The following is a 16374-nucleotide window of genomic DNA, read 5'->3' as shown; positions in this document are numbered from 1 at the left end:
CTGACCCACAGTCAGCACCCCTCCAAGCTGCGAAAAGGCGTAAATGAGTTTTCTAAGCCTGTTTTTAACTCCCTGAATGTGTGGAACCCAGGATAATTTATGATCAATTATTACACCTGAATATTTGTATTGTTCCACACAGTCTATGACATTGCAGCTGCAGTCCACCGACTGCAGGTCACCACAGGAGTGGAGGGCCAGCCGTCTCTCGGAGCAGGGTCACTGTCACTTCTGAAAAATATTGTCAGATGCTTGGTTTTTTCTATATTTGATGTTAAGGTATTCTGCTCCAACCAGCGTTTAATTTTGACCAAGTCTGCTCCTGCCTGTTCGTAAGCTTCATCCCACGTGCAGCCGGATGACACCACCGCTGCGTCATCAGTGAAAAGGAACAACCTGCCACCCGTGGAAACCTTCTCTAAATTATTGATGTATATCAGGAACAAAAGCGGCCCCAGTGTACTTCCCTGATCCACTCCATAGTCGATTCTAGCCTTTTCACTGTTAATGCCATTTATACTAACGTAATGGATGCGGTCGTTCTCCAGGTAGCTTATGAACCACTCCAATGATTTAACACCTATGTAATGCAATTTTGAAATTAACTTATGTCGATCTATGGAATCGAATGCTTTAGCTAGGTCCAGGAAAGTAACCAGGACACGTCTCCTATCTCCAATCTCCTTAGCTATGTTTTTAGAAAACTCAAAAAATGCATGAGACGTGCTCCTGTCCTTTCTAAAACCGAACTGGAGATCTGATATTATTTTCTCACGCTCCAAGTAATCAGCAAGCTGTAATTTAACACATTTTTCAATGATCTTAGATAAGGTGCAAAGCAGAGAAATCGGTCTGTAATTAGATGTTAAGTTTTTTGACCTAATTTATAGATTGGTACCACTTTGGCTATCTTACATGGTTTTGGAAATTTATTTGTGTTGAAGCTGAGGTTAACTATATGAAGCAAGGGAGTAATCAAAGTGGCAATATTGTTTTAAATAAATTTTGATGGTATATTATCCCAGCCCGGCGCAGAGTTGCCCTTAATGCTCCCTACCACCTCAATAAGCTCCTGCCGTGTAACTGGCCGCAGCCGGAACATAGAATCAGTGGCGTGGTCAGCGTCGTCCACCTCAAGTGGACCGGCGGGGTCGAGAGCCTCAGCCAGCCTGCGACCGACTGATACATAATACCTATTAAACTCATTACCTATTTGTTTGATATCTTCGGAAGAGGGGGGTGCAGTGTTACTATGTCCCTCAAAAGCATTCAAGGGAAGATTTGCCTGTAGGCCGTCCCGCAACATCATTAACAATGTCCCAGAATTTCCTAGGGTTCCCGTTAGATTCTTGTATTTTAATTTTATAATAATCAAATTTCGCGCGTTTGATTAATGACTTCAATGTATTTCTATATCGTTTATATTTTGAATTGAGTAACATATTTTGTGGGTTTGCTCTGGCCTCTTTAGCTAGTTTGTCACGGCGGCGTATGGATGACAGAAGACTACCCGTAATCCAAGGCTTCAACTTTCTGCTTTTTGCTTTGTGAACATGAGTTGTTGTATTTTTCTCCAATATTTCCAGTATAATGCTATTGAAATTGATAGAAGTGGTATCTACATCAGTTGATTCTAATACTCTTTGCCAGGTTTCGTTCTTAAGGGAATCTGTTATATTTGGCCAGTTAATTTTCTTATAGTAGTTTTTATCTGAGTTGTTTGTATTTGAATCGCTTGAATTGATATTGAGGCATGTGATGTGATCAGTTATGTCTGTCTTCAGTATTGAAGAGTAAACAAAGAGGTTTTTAGGAAGTGAGATGAAAAAATGATCTATACAGGTATTGCTTGTGGGACGAGTTGCTTTATCAATGCATGCTACAAACCCATTTTCATAAGATATCCAGGTAACGCTCTTCTTGTAAATTGTGGTTTAGAATGTCACAATTTAAATCACCGGCAATGATTTTCAAGCTCCTTTGATTCGGCGGCGCAGTACTGAGTAAGCCCTCCAGTCCGTTGTTAAAAGCTGATAGTGATAAGGATGGGCTGCGATAAATACAGTAAATTTGACAAGGACAGTTAGCCCAGTTGAAAGATAAAGCAAGGCAGGTTGCAACTCCTCCCACAATCAGCTGGTTACTAGTTACTGATAAAGATTCATCGATATATACGACAATACCGTCACACTGATTGATACAGTTGTAGGAACGAAGCAACCTGAAGCCCTCAATACTCACAAGATCACTATCATCTCCAAGCTAGGCTTCTGTTAGAATAATACAGCTATATTTGGTTTTGATTTCATGCAATAAAATTGATAACTCGTCAAAATTTCTATTGTAACTACGAATATTTAGATGCAGCACGCTAAAACTATTCGACCCACGATAATCACCACTGGTATCATTGAAAGCATTGTAATCTACAATATTATTGAACTCAAAACAGTCAATAATTGGTCGCTCGAGATAATCATCCTTATCCATGACTATCTTCTAAATCTTGTCAGCGCACCGGCCAGCTCACATTATTTAGAATTTAGAAAAAAAACAAAACAAAACAATGTGAAGCCGCTTGAAAGTTGAATATTGATTTATACAAAGTGAAGAAAATAATAGTAGTTCAGAGTAGCAAAAATGGTTTAAAAAATTTCAAGCACACAAAAAAAAGATAAACAAAAATAGAGCCTCATGAAGAGCTTTCCAGAGATAGGACCAGGGGAAATAAAAATATATTCAAGGGAATCTGATTATCAATATTTGACTCATCAAGAGAGGAAAAACAAAACTATCAAACCTTATTGCTACAACATTTTTTTTGAAATTGAGTTATTGGAAGATTTCCCAGAAATAGAAATAGTACAATAGAAAAATATATTTTTAATAACCATTATTTTGATTCATTACAAATTGAATGAGATAAAAACGAAAGTTCATTCTTTAGTGCTCAGCGATGAAGCTCTCTTCCCTTATCATCATTTTAATCAACTCATTAATCAGACGAGTAAATATTGTCAAATGACATAATTCACATTGTATTCAGAGTAAAACAAATATATAAGAGGGGAAAGAATTAAATGAAAAAGACTAAGAAATTGTCAAAGAACCACTGATCTATTCTTAAATCTAGAAAATTCAATACACAATCCTGTTCTACCTCTACAGTGAATTTTATACTCTGATGTAATCCATTCAGATAGGAAAGAAAATTGTATAGTTGTCTGTTACTTCCTTTCCATAAGCAAATAATATCATCAACATATCGAAACCAGTAAACAATTTTATCTTTGAAATGACTATTTTCAATGATTCTACTTTCTAACTTATCCATAAATAATTCAGCTAGGAGTGGTGAGAGGGGTGACCCCATTGCCAACCCCTCTCTTTGTTCAAAAAATCTATTGTTAAATTTGAAATAATTATGCTGAGTGCATAACTTCATCAATCCTATCAGTTCTTCTCTGAGTGTATGATCATTTATAGAGGCTTCCATTATTTCCTCAGCTCTTTCAAGACTTTCTCCCACCTGAATGTTGATGAATAAATTAGTAACATCAAATGACACAAGTTTATAGGAAGATAGAACAGGAATATGTTTTATATTGTTGACCAACTCCAATGAAAAACTCTGATTCAAACTCTGTTAACTCTGGTACTGTGATGCAGCACTCTGAACATTATAATAAGTACTGTAATTTAAAAACTTTAGGAGATAGGTATTCCAACATAATACCAAGTCTTTAATAAAAGAAACCCACGACATCATGCTCTGTTTATTAAAAAAACCTATTAATGATTTGTATTTATTTTTCTTTATATAACATATTTCCAATATTGTAATAGTTAAGTGAGAATAATATTAAGGTAGAATTCTGCAGATTTTTTATTTTACAGTTATTATAGATAGGAATTCTTCCCCCACACATGGACCAATAGTCTATGTGGGCGAATATTTATTTCCTGTAAATATTTATTATTGAATTGTATTGTAAATGTTTTATTGATGTATTTTTTTGATGGAAATAAATTGAATTGAATGAACATAGGTATTGGTTTGCCTAACTAACAGACTACTTGGGAACACAATAAGTTTCGCTTGACGTGTGGGGTTATTTGAACCTTTGGATCCTTGAATCCGTCCCTTCAAAAACAATAAACAATATCCTGAAAGTGACAGAATTATATTTACAACAGTCTCCAATTTATTGAAGGGTTCCCATACATATAACTCACTCTGTATTGAGGCTTAGAGTTTGAGGTAATATAGTTAATTTAATGAAATCATACAGAATGTGTTTATTCTCTGTGTAATCCATTCAGATAGGAAAGAAAATTGTCTAGTTGTCTGTTACTTCCTTTTCATAAGCAAATAATATCATCAACATATCGAAACCAGTAAACAATTTTATCTTTGAAATGACTATTTTCAAGATTCTACTTTCTAACTTATCCATAAATAATTCAGCTAGGAGTGGTGAGAGGGGTGACCCCATTGCCAACCCCTCTCTTTGTTCAAAAAATCTATTGTTAAATTTGAAATAATTATGCTGAGTGCATAACTTCATCAATCCTATCAGTTCTTCTCTGAGTGTATGATCATTTATAGAGGCTTTCATTATTTCCTCAGCTCTTTCATGACTTTCTCCCACCGGAATGTTAGTGAATAAATTAGTAACATCAAATGACACAAGTTTATAAGATGATAGAACAGGAATATGCTTTATATTGTTGACCAACTCCAATGAATTTTTAATACTAAACTTTGGTTGAAAACCTGTTAATGACCGAAAGGTGCTATTCAGTTTGTGAGCTAATTTAGAGCAGGAGGAATTAACAAAAGATACCACTGGTCTTATAGTTTTGTGTAATTTAGGTTGACCGAAAAGTCTAGGTGGATATGGATTCATAACTGTTAGATACTTAGTTTCTTTCTTATTAAATAATTTGGTGGTGGTAGTCAACTTATTTCTAATCAAGCTATTGATTTTGGTGGTGGGATTGGATCTCAATAAAATTGTTATCTGCAATGAAATGGTTTACCTTACTTAGATATTCGTACTTATCCATTATTACTGTAGTGGATCCTTTGTCAGCTTTCAAAATCATCAGGTCATTGGTTATCATCTTCTTCTCTAAATTCTTCATGATGTCTGCCGTTTTTGTGATCTCTGGTCGAAGTTCCCTTGTCTTTTCTTGAAGAATTATGTCAGCACATCTGTTAGTGAGTATTTTGTTCTTTGAGGCTTCCCAATCGCTATCAATGCTGCAAGCTAGTCGTTCAAGTTGTTGGTTATCCAAATAGCTATGACTACTGTATTTGTTACCTCGTCCTAGTAACTCTGTCTCTGAGGATGAAAATTCGACTTGTGAGAAATTAGCTACCCTATCAGCAAACTTGTGTTGATGTTGAATGATAGGCCTATTATTTAGTGTCGGATGTTGATCTTTGAGAGATTTCTGCAGTTTTTTGTTTTGAGTGACTGTTTTCTCACTCAATCTCCTAAAAAGTTGTTCCCTACATTTGTTGTCTAGGAAATCCCACTCAGCCTTGTGTGGTTTGCTTGCCAGTTGTATGTGGAGAATATAAATGTAGAAAGATAAGCTATCCCTTATTTTATACCAGTGACTGATCTCCTGTCTCCTTTGACAATTTCTTAGTCTTTTTCATTTAATATGAATAATTACCACAATATCAAAAAGGGAAAAGAATTCTATATATTATCTTCTAATGAAAAATCTCTTGCTATCTCTCCTATAAATTTTCAGCTTTACGCTGTACGAGTGGGAAAATTCAATGCAATACTATATCATACATCATTATACTGTATGTTAACTTATATACCCTGTATCTTTAAAGCAATTAACAGTTAATTTGATTACTTATGTTATATCACTATCAGTCTAATGGCACCACTTATACAATTATACTGGGTTTACTCCTTTGCACTATGATTGGGTCTCACAACTCTTGCTTGGCGGCTTTATAACTGAGTCTTGAATTTATATATAGTTTTTTATTATAAATAGTTTGATTGTGTTGTTACCTTGAGTTTGAGCACTTATCTATTGACTGACGGTGATTGTATGTGGCGGTGGCGGCGGCGCTTGAGCAACTGTATCGTGTGCGTCGGCGGGGGCGGGGGCGGCGCCGCCTCCAGTGGCGTCAGCAGCTGAAAGCGTGTTGTCCTGAAGGTCCAGCAGACATCTGACTCGGAATGGACGTGATGTAGGATTTCTTTTAGCCATCACATGGCCATTGTTTGTCCATACGGAGGCCATCTTCTTCTCCTTGAAAGACACAACTATTGGTTGGGATCGCTGATCGCCCGCCCGAACTGGTAACCAATGTGCAGCATTAAAATCCGTTAGACAATAAGGCAGATTCAATAATTGAGCTATTCTATTCAGGAAAGGGAAAACACTGGTCCCATTTGGTTGCACTGGGATTCCAGAAATCACGATATTGTTTTTTTTTGTTTGTTTTTGAAGAACGTTTATTTCTTTCTTAGCAGCAGTTAATTCTAGTTGTAGTTTAGACTTTTCAGCATTCAACTGTTGCACTTTATCGTCTATTATGTTTGCTTTCTCTGTAACACTGTCTACTTTTTCCTTCAAACCATTCATTTCATCTAACTTATTTTGCATGCTGTCCAGTCTTTTGTTCATATCACTTCTAAGCGTAGAAATCGCTTCTAGTATTTTATCGTTTCCCTGTTCACTGATACTTGATGGTTTATTCTTAAGGTCACACTTTTCACATGTCCAGTTAACCAGTGAAGCACGTGTCTTCGCTTCGCTTACACATGCTGTGTGGTAATGGGATTGACACTTAACGCATACACAGCATCCGTCCTTCGTCGACGCAATGTCCTTGGAGCATTTAGCACACTTCAACATTTTATAGTATTGAAATTCGAATACACACTTTTAAATTCACTTTCAAACGTTACTTCAATGTTAATCGAACCAGCCGATACGCTGCAACACGTTTAAGAGTTGTTTTGAAGCTTCGATAAACACCGATCCGAACTCATCGACTGCCAGATAAGAACTCTGAGGGGGATGTCCTTTATAAGAACCAGGAGTTTTCCCCTATACTAACATTCCATTCATCACCTGGTTGCAGGCTGAGTTTTGGCCTCTCCACCCCCAAACTCGTGAGTTCCACTACTGGACTTTTTGTAGGTCCTTCCGCTGAGAGAGGGGACGCTAAACTGCCTCTAGGGCGCCGGCCACCTTCGACTCAGCCTCTTGACCCACATTTGTGCCTGGAGTTTCGCCCATCTCTGGTCTCTTTGGTTTTTATTTTTGTCCCTCCGAAATTGCCCTGATGGGACAGATCCCGTGGGTTTGAAGGCAAGGCAACTTCTGGAGTTTATTTATTTATTTACATTACAATTTTTTGTAATTGTACAGAGTTGTACATTGTTCAGAGTTGCCTTGAGGTCCATTTTAGTCGCCTCCTACGACAAGCATGGATACTGTGGGTGAATTCTGGTTTTCAAAACATTATTGAGTATGATTCATTATCGACTCAAAGCTCCCCCAACCCACAGGGGGCCACTTTCAAGGTAAGTTATTGATCAAATTCTCTACCTTTTGACTTACAACTGAATTTCAACCCCTCAAAAGGGGGTGACTTAGGGTTTGTAACTCGAGTATTTCAAATGTAAACACCCATTGTGTAGAACATCATTTCAAAGGCCTTTTCAAACCAAGAAAGATGACATCAATAGAAAAATTCTATGATGCTTGTATCCAAAATGGCGGCTGATTGAAGTTTTAGTTTTTAAGGAAAAGAGGGGTTGTAACTCGAATATTTTGAATGTAAACACCCATTGTGTGATTCATAATTTTAAAGACATTTTCAAAAAGAGAAAGATGACATCAATAAAAATGTTCTATGATACTTTTATCCAAAATGGCGGCTGATTGAACTTTATAAATTATTTCTTGTAGAAACTAAAACTTCAATCAGCTGCCATTTTGGATAAAAAAGTAACATAAAACATTTTTATTGGTAATAAATTTCTTATTTTTGAAAGGCCTTGAAAATGATGTGCCACGTTATGAGTGTTAACATTCAAAATATTCGAGTTACAACCCCTCATTTCCTTGAAAACTAAAACTTCAATCAGGCGCCATTTTAGATACAAGTATCATAGAAATTTTTATCGATGCCATCTTTCTTGCTTTGAGAAGGCCTTTAAAATGATGTACCACACAGTGGGTGTTTACATAAAAAATATTCGAGTCACAACCCCTAAGTCACCCCCTCATGAGGGGTTGAAATTCAGTTATACGTCAAAAGGTAGAGTATTTGACCAATAACTTATCCTAAAAGTCTCAGTATTATATCTACAACAGTCTCCAATTTATTGAAGGGTTCCCATACATATGACTCACTCTGTATAATGAGAATTATGTAAAACCTAAAATGTATGTATTCAGGGCTACTTATTTTTATTTAACATTATAACCTTATGAAAAGTTTTAAAAACTTATTGAAAAGTTTTTAATATAAAACAGTTTTGTGTTTTTAATATGATATTTCATAAATGAAACATTACATCAATAAGATGATAGGCCTACTTTATATTAAAAACTTGAAAAAGGGTACTATAATGTTTATTTATATACAGAGTGTGATGTCAATCTATATCACAGCTACTTCTAATTTAATCGCAACTGAAGATGGCTGTGATTGTATGAAACAAGATCCAGAGAGCATTGATTCAAGGGCAGGAAGAAGGGCTACTATATAGCAGAAACTTGCACGGGATAACTTATTGTACAATATTTGTGATAATTATAATTTTCGCAGAAGAAGATTAAGTACCACAACCACATGAGCTCTACATTGTATGTGATGGCGTATTGGAAGTGATAATAATAAGACTCTTTGTTAACTGGAGAAGTGAAAAAGTTTCTATAAAAAAGTGGCTTCACTTACAATTTCACCTAGCAGTACAACATTTTCTCCCCTTATAATAAAGATACCACGAGGGATGTCACCATACGCTTTTCCCACATGGATACGTTCTATAGTGTCGTGTAACACTAAATTGGCGAACTGGTCAACACTTCGCAAATATCCAATCAATGTTCTACCATCCCGTAGTAAAACCATTAATTTCTCTGTAATCAGAAAATAAAAAGATAAAATTTTCTATATAAGTCACATAAATACGTACCGTACTTAACATGCATTAACTTGTAGTAGAAAAAGAGAAAAATTATCCTACAAATAAGTTCTAATGGCATTAATTTAGATGTACAAAAAATATTCTGCACCTTGTAACAAATCTAGACAATTTTAGCTGTCCAAGATGAATAAGAATAAAATCATTAAGATCTTCGATCAGACAAACACAATAAAACACATATACTTCACTATCAGTGAAGGTGATTCCACACCGCCACAAGCGATGTAATCTATTTATTAAATTATTTTGTTACTATACGCTTCAGATTTTTTGAGCGTCGCTCACTGTTAATTCAGATTTCTCAGAAAATTTGTATTGATGATTCAGAGTGACACATTTATGGCCTGACATACACTTGTTGAATGAGTGTAGGCCTACTATGCGCCACTCAAAGCCCTATTTTGTAGTGTGAAATTAGATATAGCGATTTTATTAATCTTTATAAAAATTGATTTAGTTCATCATATGTGGCAGATTTTAGGGATGTATCTATGAATTTTCAATTCAAATGGGGTTCCCGGGTCATTGCTGATTACCTAGACATCCTACACCAAACTGGCATAAGTTTCGGATACAGAAGGCTCATCTATAAGATTTATACACAAGAAATTGGAATTATTCGATAACCTTCCATCCAAAAAGGTGTAAGACGAAAGACAAGGTTGCTTCTTATCCCAATATTTATTCAATCGATATGTTCAGAAGGCTATTGACAGGATGAGGGTGAGAGAGCAAGTGAATGTGGGTGTGAAAATCCATGGTGAAAAAATAGACATGCTGAGATTTGCAGATGACATAGCAATTATGGCAGAAAGTAAAGAGGATCTGGAAAAAAATTGTACATAACAAATGAAATTATGGAAAAAGAATACAGCATGAGAATAAACGCACTCAAAACAAAAATACTAGTCTTTAGCAGAAACAGAGAGAATATGACAGAAATAAGGCTGAGGAATGAAATCATAAAAGAAGTAAAGGAGTTCAACTATCTATCTTCAATAAGAGTTGCTCAAAACGTATATATGGTGCATTGCACCTATGGAAGTGAAGCTTGGACGATGAGCGTGGAAGAAGAGAGAAGAATTTCTGATTTTGAGACATGGTGCTACAGAAGAATGCTGTCAACTAGCAGTTAACCAAAGAAGAATTATTCGTATTGGACAGCCACCAACGATTCACAAAGGCATGTAGAATGCTGTTAATGATCTAGTTTCCTTTTAATTTCAGGAAAAAAATTAATTAATGTTATAAAAAAATTATGTACTCAAGGGAGTCTTAAAACAATTGGTTTAGGGAGGCTAGAGACACAGCCTCCTTTTGGTTATGCTTACTGTCTCAAGGCTCCCTCCAGTTTTTCCTATTAATTAATTAATTGATAAATATAAATACTTTCAATATTTATTTGAAGATGTATGCAGAACTGTACCATTGTAGTCATGGAGAGTCACACTATAAATATCCTATCCTATTATGAAGTAAAAAAAGAAAAATGGAAATAGTTATATTGGAGGTCGTATTTTCTGATGTTACTGAGAAATAAAGAAGTTACTGAGGTAGCCTATACGAATAGTGAGTTCTTCCTGACTTAATAACAAATAATCATTGATTATTTTCCCAATTCTAGTGAGAAAATTGAAGGCTACCAATGCAGATTTTTGTTTTTATGAAGGACTAATTTTATATTGATTCATACTTTGATGGAATATTAATAGATGTGAGACATTGTTAATAATATCAGTAGACGAGTGTTTTTCAATTCATTTCAATAAATAGCTCAGTTTTGTTGGAAATTGAGTTTTTTGTAAATTCAATTAGTGTCTCAAGCCTCTTTTCATTTTTCTCAACACTCCCCTACCAAGGGAGCCTTGAGAAAAAACATCAGTATAGTAAATATTGAATAAAAATAATATTAACAGTTCTTATAACAAGCAGGAAGAGCACAAATGATACTCAAAGGTTCACTGGAGAGGATCCAATTGATAAACGTTTGCATTTTTTAAACTTCCAATAACCTTTATGGCATAAAACATAAACAATGTCTCAAACCTCCCACTTCTCCCCTATAGTATTTTTAACCATAGCAAGAGCTCTCATGTTGACTAAATCAGGTGAATGCCACAAATTTATAGAATATACTTTTGAAGAACCCCTTGGTATTGGTGATACTTACTATCTAATTCTTCTAATAATGTCGCAGTTCCAGGAGGAAAAGTATCCATTTTATTTGAATAAATACTGTAATTTCAAATCCTATACCTAAAAACGAAATTCAAATTAATACACTATAATATAATGGCATATTGTACTTTGTAATTCATAGTAGGCCTAAATAACATGCAATTTTTCAATAATAAAATTTATATTATATAATTAGTCTTCTGCATTTGATATTAATTTCTATTGAAATTTACAATCTTGACTAACGTATCTAAAAAATAATTTGACTAAAGTATCTTTTCCTGACCGCTTAGGCTTCTTTTATTTTTTAAAAATACACTTGATTGCATAGAATACAAGTAAATCCAATTCAGACTCTCGTGTCTGAATATCGTGGATTATTCATGCATGCAATTTACTGCTTTCATTCCAATTCAATACCAAGCAAAGTTAGCAAAATATAACAAACTGGAAGCATGAAAAATTAAAAACTTGACCTACTAAAATCTTGGAGAATTTAAAATAAGTCTATAATCATCCTCGGTGAATTCAGAATCTTGAAAGTTAATCAGTTGTGTAGTTCGGACGTGATGAATTTCATATCCCTTATTGTATAAGCCAGTTCTTTCCTTTATTATAGTATAATTAATAGTTGTATTGTATTGTTACTGTATTTTGTCTTTTTATTGTGTGTTTGTATTGAATTGAATAAATTTAAATTGCTTGAAATTTGATTATTTTTTTAGAATGTTGAAATTTTTACGATTATTAATAGCCTTCAGTCATAATATATTGATGTAAAACAGCCTAGATGCTATCTATGCTTCTTACCGAGATTTTTTACAGTAATCAGCCTACATTTTATTTTTCCAAGGGCGACGGCCACATTGGCTCTTGATTTGTACATGGATGATATAGTCCAGTCACTAATATACATTGGTGCATGCAATTTATTTTGTAGTTCTGATTTTTTAATATATTATTTGGGTACATAAGAGAAGTCCAGAACCAATTTCTTCATGCAAAATTTCCTAGTGCTATATACAGAGTGGCTCAAAAACCTCGTATTTTCTGCTCATTTTCCAGTTTTCAGCTATTTCTACCAAATCTCGTGATCGGACAGAAAAAATTGCTCTTGCCTTTTTTTTAGATTATGAAATTATGAATAAAATGAGATCATTTGGAACTCTCTATCTCCAATGAGTAGTGAGTTATGATTTTTCAAAAATGAGTGAAATTTGAAGAAAAAATCAATTTTGATGAATTTTGATCCTTGAGGTGTCCTTAAGCGCGCCTCTCCACTAGGAAATACTTAAATGAAGTGCATCTAACGGGTGATTCTCATAGAACATAATCTCATGAACTTATGTCATTGTGCGAAATATCAATGTGGTTGGACAATGTAGTTGGTGATGATGGTTGAAGCTGAAAATTAGGTGTTTTTCACAATACAAGAAGCATTGTTGTCAGGTGTACCTGGAAATCCATATGAGATAGAGCGCTCTACCTGATCTCAGATTGTAGAGCACAAAAATACGCTCAGAGGGATTTTGAATTATACATCTAAATAGTAACAATCGGAAGATATTGTTGATCAAAAACTAAAATTCATCAAAATTGATTTTTTCTTCATATTTCACTCATTTTTGAAAAATCATAACTCAGTACTCATTGGAGATAGAGAGTTCCAAATGATCTCATTTTATTCATAATTTTATAATCTAAAAAAAGGCAAGAGCAAATTTTTCTGTCCGATCACGAGATTTGGTAGATATAGCTGAAAACTGGAAAAATGAGCCGAAAATACGAGGTTTTTGGGCCACCCTGTATGTAGCACAAGGAAATTTTGCATGAAGAAATTAGTTCTGGACTTCTCTTATGTACCCAAATAATATATTAAAAAATCAGAACTACAATATGAATTGCAAGCACACCCCCTTTTTTTATGTCTATATTGACTGGACTAATATGGAATAATCTGAGCTTATTATATTCGATTAAAATCAAAATGTTGAAATTTTTCTCTACTAGTGCCTGGTTTCTCAGTCGTTCAAAAAACAACGCTATAGCTATTGATTCAACGTTGTGTATTCAATACATTTTTATTGGTCTCTTCAACATATTTTTAGAATCCATATGGAACGATTTATCTGTTCAATGAATCTGGCAACATGACAATGACCCCAATCCGGCCACTTTCGTAAACAAACTTGATGCCTGTTGCACAAAAGCCGGTTAAATTTCAATCGTGATTAATCCTACGAGAACCAATCAGAGCCTTATCAAAAAGCCTTCTCTGATTGGGTCTCGTGAAATTAATCACGGTTTAAATTTAACCGGCTTTTGTGCAACCGGGTCTTGATGTTATGGTAACCAACCAAATCTTGCTCGATTCCACGTTACTGAAATCTTTCGACTTATGACTCCAAAACAAGATGGCTGACACCAGATAAGGGCTAGCAATGCTAAATATAGCGCAACTTTTAATCTGTTTTATTTTTAAAATACTGGTGACCTACACTTAATTTTTCGATTGAAACCGATAATTTGATCCATTCCGTTCCATTCCGAAAATTTGACACATTTATCCATTCCATAAATATTTATAGGCTGGGTTTTGGCACTATAGTTTATCGAGAGAGCTGGGTTTACACCAAAATTATGAACAAAATGTTAATAACTTAATCCTTATAGATTCTATTAGATTGAACGGAACTTGACAAACTCTTATATGTTCATTATGTGTGTGATAAGTTATTTTCAATCTAATGCAATCTATAAGGATTAAGTTATTAACATTTTGTTAATAACTTTGTTACAAACGCAGCTGCGTTTATGGATTCAATAAGTTTATGGAGTGTTCTAGAAACGCATTTCTCATATTCATCGATTCAATAAAGTTATTGAATGGATAAAAAGTTTATGGAACGACTGAGAAATCGGGCAAAGTTATCCTTCATCCTTGACAGTATTTCAGAATTCAGTCCTTGAACAAACTGAATAGGTACCGTATCAAAAACTATTGTCTTCATTTTTGAGAGCTTGATCGGGCTGCACTTTAAATTATACACTGCGTAATTGGTATAAAAAGAAAGAGGAATGATTATATTTTTGTAGTTCATTAGTGTTTAGAAGTACGGTACAAATCAACAGTGTGTATTCAGACATAAATCATACTCAATAGTCTATCTTCTATATCTATAATATAAAAGCAAAATGGCACTAAAGTAATTGAAAACTGCGTTTTCATTCACTCACTCATTCATAATCAACAGATCTAAAAATCTAATAGACAAAATGCGTTTAAATTTGGCAGGTTTGTTCAATAAGCCATCTAGAGACACATTAAGAACGGATTTAGAAAAATTTCTAAAGATACGTCCAAAATCTGCGTTTTCTCAGCCTTTTCAAGAACTAATTGGCAAAATGTTCAAACTTGGTACACAGGCTCAGCTGAGGTATAAAAATGTTGTATTGGGAGTTAAGTTCCGTGTAAAGTTAAAAGGCCTAAGTGCCGCCCAAGATCGGGGGTTTTTAATCGATTATCCTGCGTTTTCTAGGCCTTCTCAAAAACTAGTTAACGGATCATGTTCACATTTGGTTCAGCAAAGATCTAGGAATTTTGTCTTGAGGGGACTTCAGAATTACGCTAAAGATACGCCCAAAAAGGAGGTTTTACTGTATTTTTTTTCTTGCGTTCCCTAGCGTTTTCCAACATTTTTCAAGAATTGAGAGAAAATGTTCAGAAGTTCAGTTAGTGTCTAGATATTGTCTTCAAAATCACGTTAAAGCTACGCCCAAAATAGGCGCTTTTACAGCGTTGTTTTCAAGTTTTTAATTGAGTTTTCAAAGCATATTTCTACATTTATCAAGCAAATTCATACTTGATAAGGTTAGATATAGATGATTTTTAAGTTTTCCATATCATTCCTGTTTTAAATTTCAAAGAACTATTAGACTGAATCACGATAATTCTCAAAATATTATAACCAGGGCTCCAATTGAGAAATAATTGAATAGCCTATTTATTAATTCTGATAAAAAATAAAGGGTTTTGCAACCCTGCACTGATTAATTAAAAAAAACTGATTATTGAATCAAGCCTGAAAGTCTTTTTCAACTTTTTGATGGAAAGAAGAAAGCCCATATGAAAAATTCTGATCCTTTTTCTGAATGATCCAGGAGCTGATCCATCTGAAGGTCCAGGGGGCTCATCCCTCTAGTCAGACGGATAATGCAAGCGAAGCGAACCTGCCAGCTAGTGTGTTATATGCAATTTTACATTTCAGATCAAATTAATCACAAATAAACTGTTCAACAGAATTCCAAGTGAGCTCTTATTCATTGTAAATAATAAAAAACGTATTAAATAAAGTATTGGAATTAAAAATATTACAGTAGCCTACTTACTATAATATGATATGAATGTAGACCAAAATTATTCAATTAATTTGAATTGAGAAAACGATTACGATACGGTATCATAATGAAGATGGAGTTACATTTTTTAATATTTCATGTAACTTTACACTTGATACTTTTAAACCTTTTTTAGTACTACTTAGCTGGATGAAACACGAAGAACGTTTTTGACAAGTACTCCATAGTCCATAACCTAACAAAACAAGGCAGACGAAACGAGTCCTCATCCAACGAGCTAAAATCGTTGCTTACGAAACCACAGTATACATACAGTACGGAAACTTGGCTAGTACCCTGACGCTAAAATCCGCCATCTTGTTAGGAAGCGCCGCATTGTAATAGTATTGATGGTAGGTTCGGATCACTCTAATGATCCGGATCAATTGATCTGGTTCACCGCTACGAGCCAATCAGAAGACCAGGATTGGAACTTCCCAAGGTCACGTGACGTGTTTAGTATTGGCGTCATGTAAAAAGCATTGGTTAGATAGGCGATTGATTACAAGTTTCCATTCTGTATATTCTGTGACGAAACTACAAGGCTAGAACCACGGAATAAGTATAAAGTAGAAAAGCATAAGTAGTG

The 16374-nt window shown here is 34.6% G+C and overlaps 1 protein-coding gene across 2 annotated transcripts in view; it reads right to left on the bottom strand.

Annotated features, from left to right (window-relative positions):
• Positions 1 to 16039, bottom strand: part of LOC111049586 (U6 snRNA-associated Sm-like protein LSm1) — a 41820-nt gene extending 25781 nt beyond the window's left edge. Inside the window, exons 1-3 of one of the 2 annotated variants that reach the window (XM_022335700.2) lie at positions 15777 to 16039; positions 11380 to 11465; positions 8957 to 9141 (exon numbers count right to left, since the gene is read on the bottom strand). In XM_022335700.2, coding sequence (XP_022191392.1) covers positions 8957 to 9141; positions 11380 to 11428 — 234 coding nt within the window. In that variant the 5' untranslated portion in view covers positions 11429 to 11465; positions 15777 to 16039. Of the gene's footprint in view, positions 1 to 6047; positions 7693 to 8956; positions 9142 to 11379; positions 11466 to 15776 lie in introns of those variants that run through there. The other variant, XM_039427528.1, reaches the window with a different exon arrangement.
• Between the last annotated feature and the right edge of the window lie 335 nt (positions 16040 to 16374).

The sequence above is a fragment of the Nilaparvata lugens genome, chromosome 4 (assembly GCF_014356525.2).
Source record: "Nilaparvata lugens isolate BPH chromosome 4, ASM1435652v1, whole genome shotgun sequence".
NCBI classification, from domain to species: Eukaryota; Metazoa; Arthropoda; class Insecta; order Hemiptera; family Delphacidae; genus Nilaparvata; species Nilaparvata lugens.
Note: the sequence above shows the minus strand (reverse complement) of the source record. Positions and strands in the feature narration are given on the sequence as shown.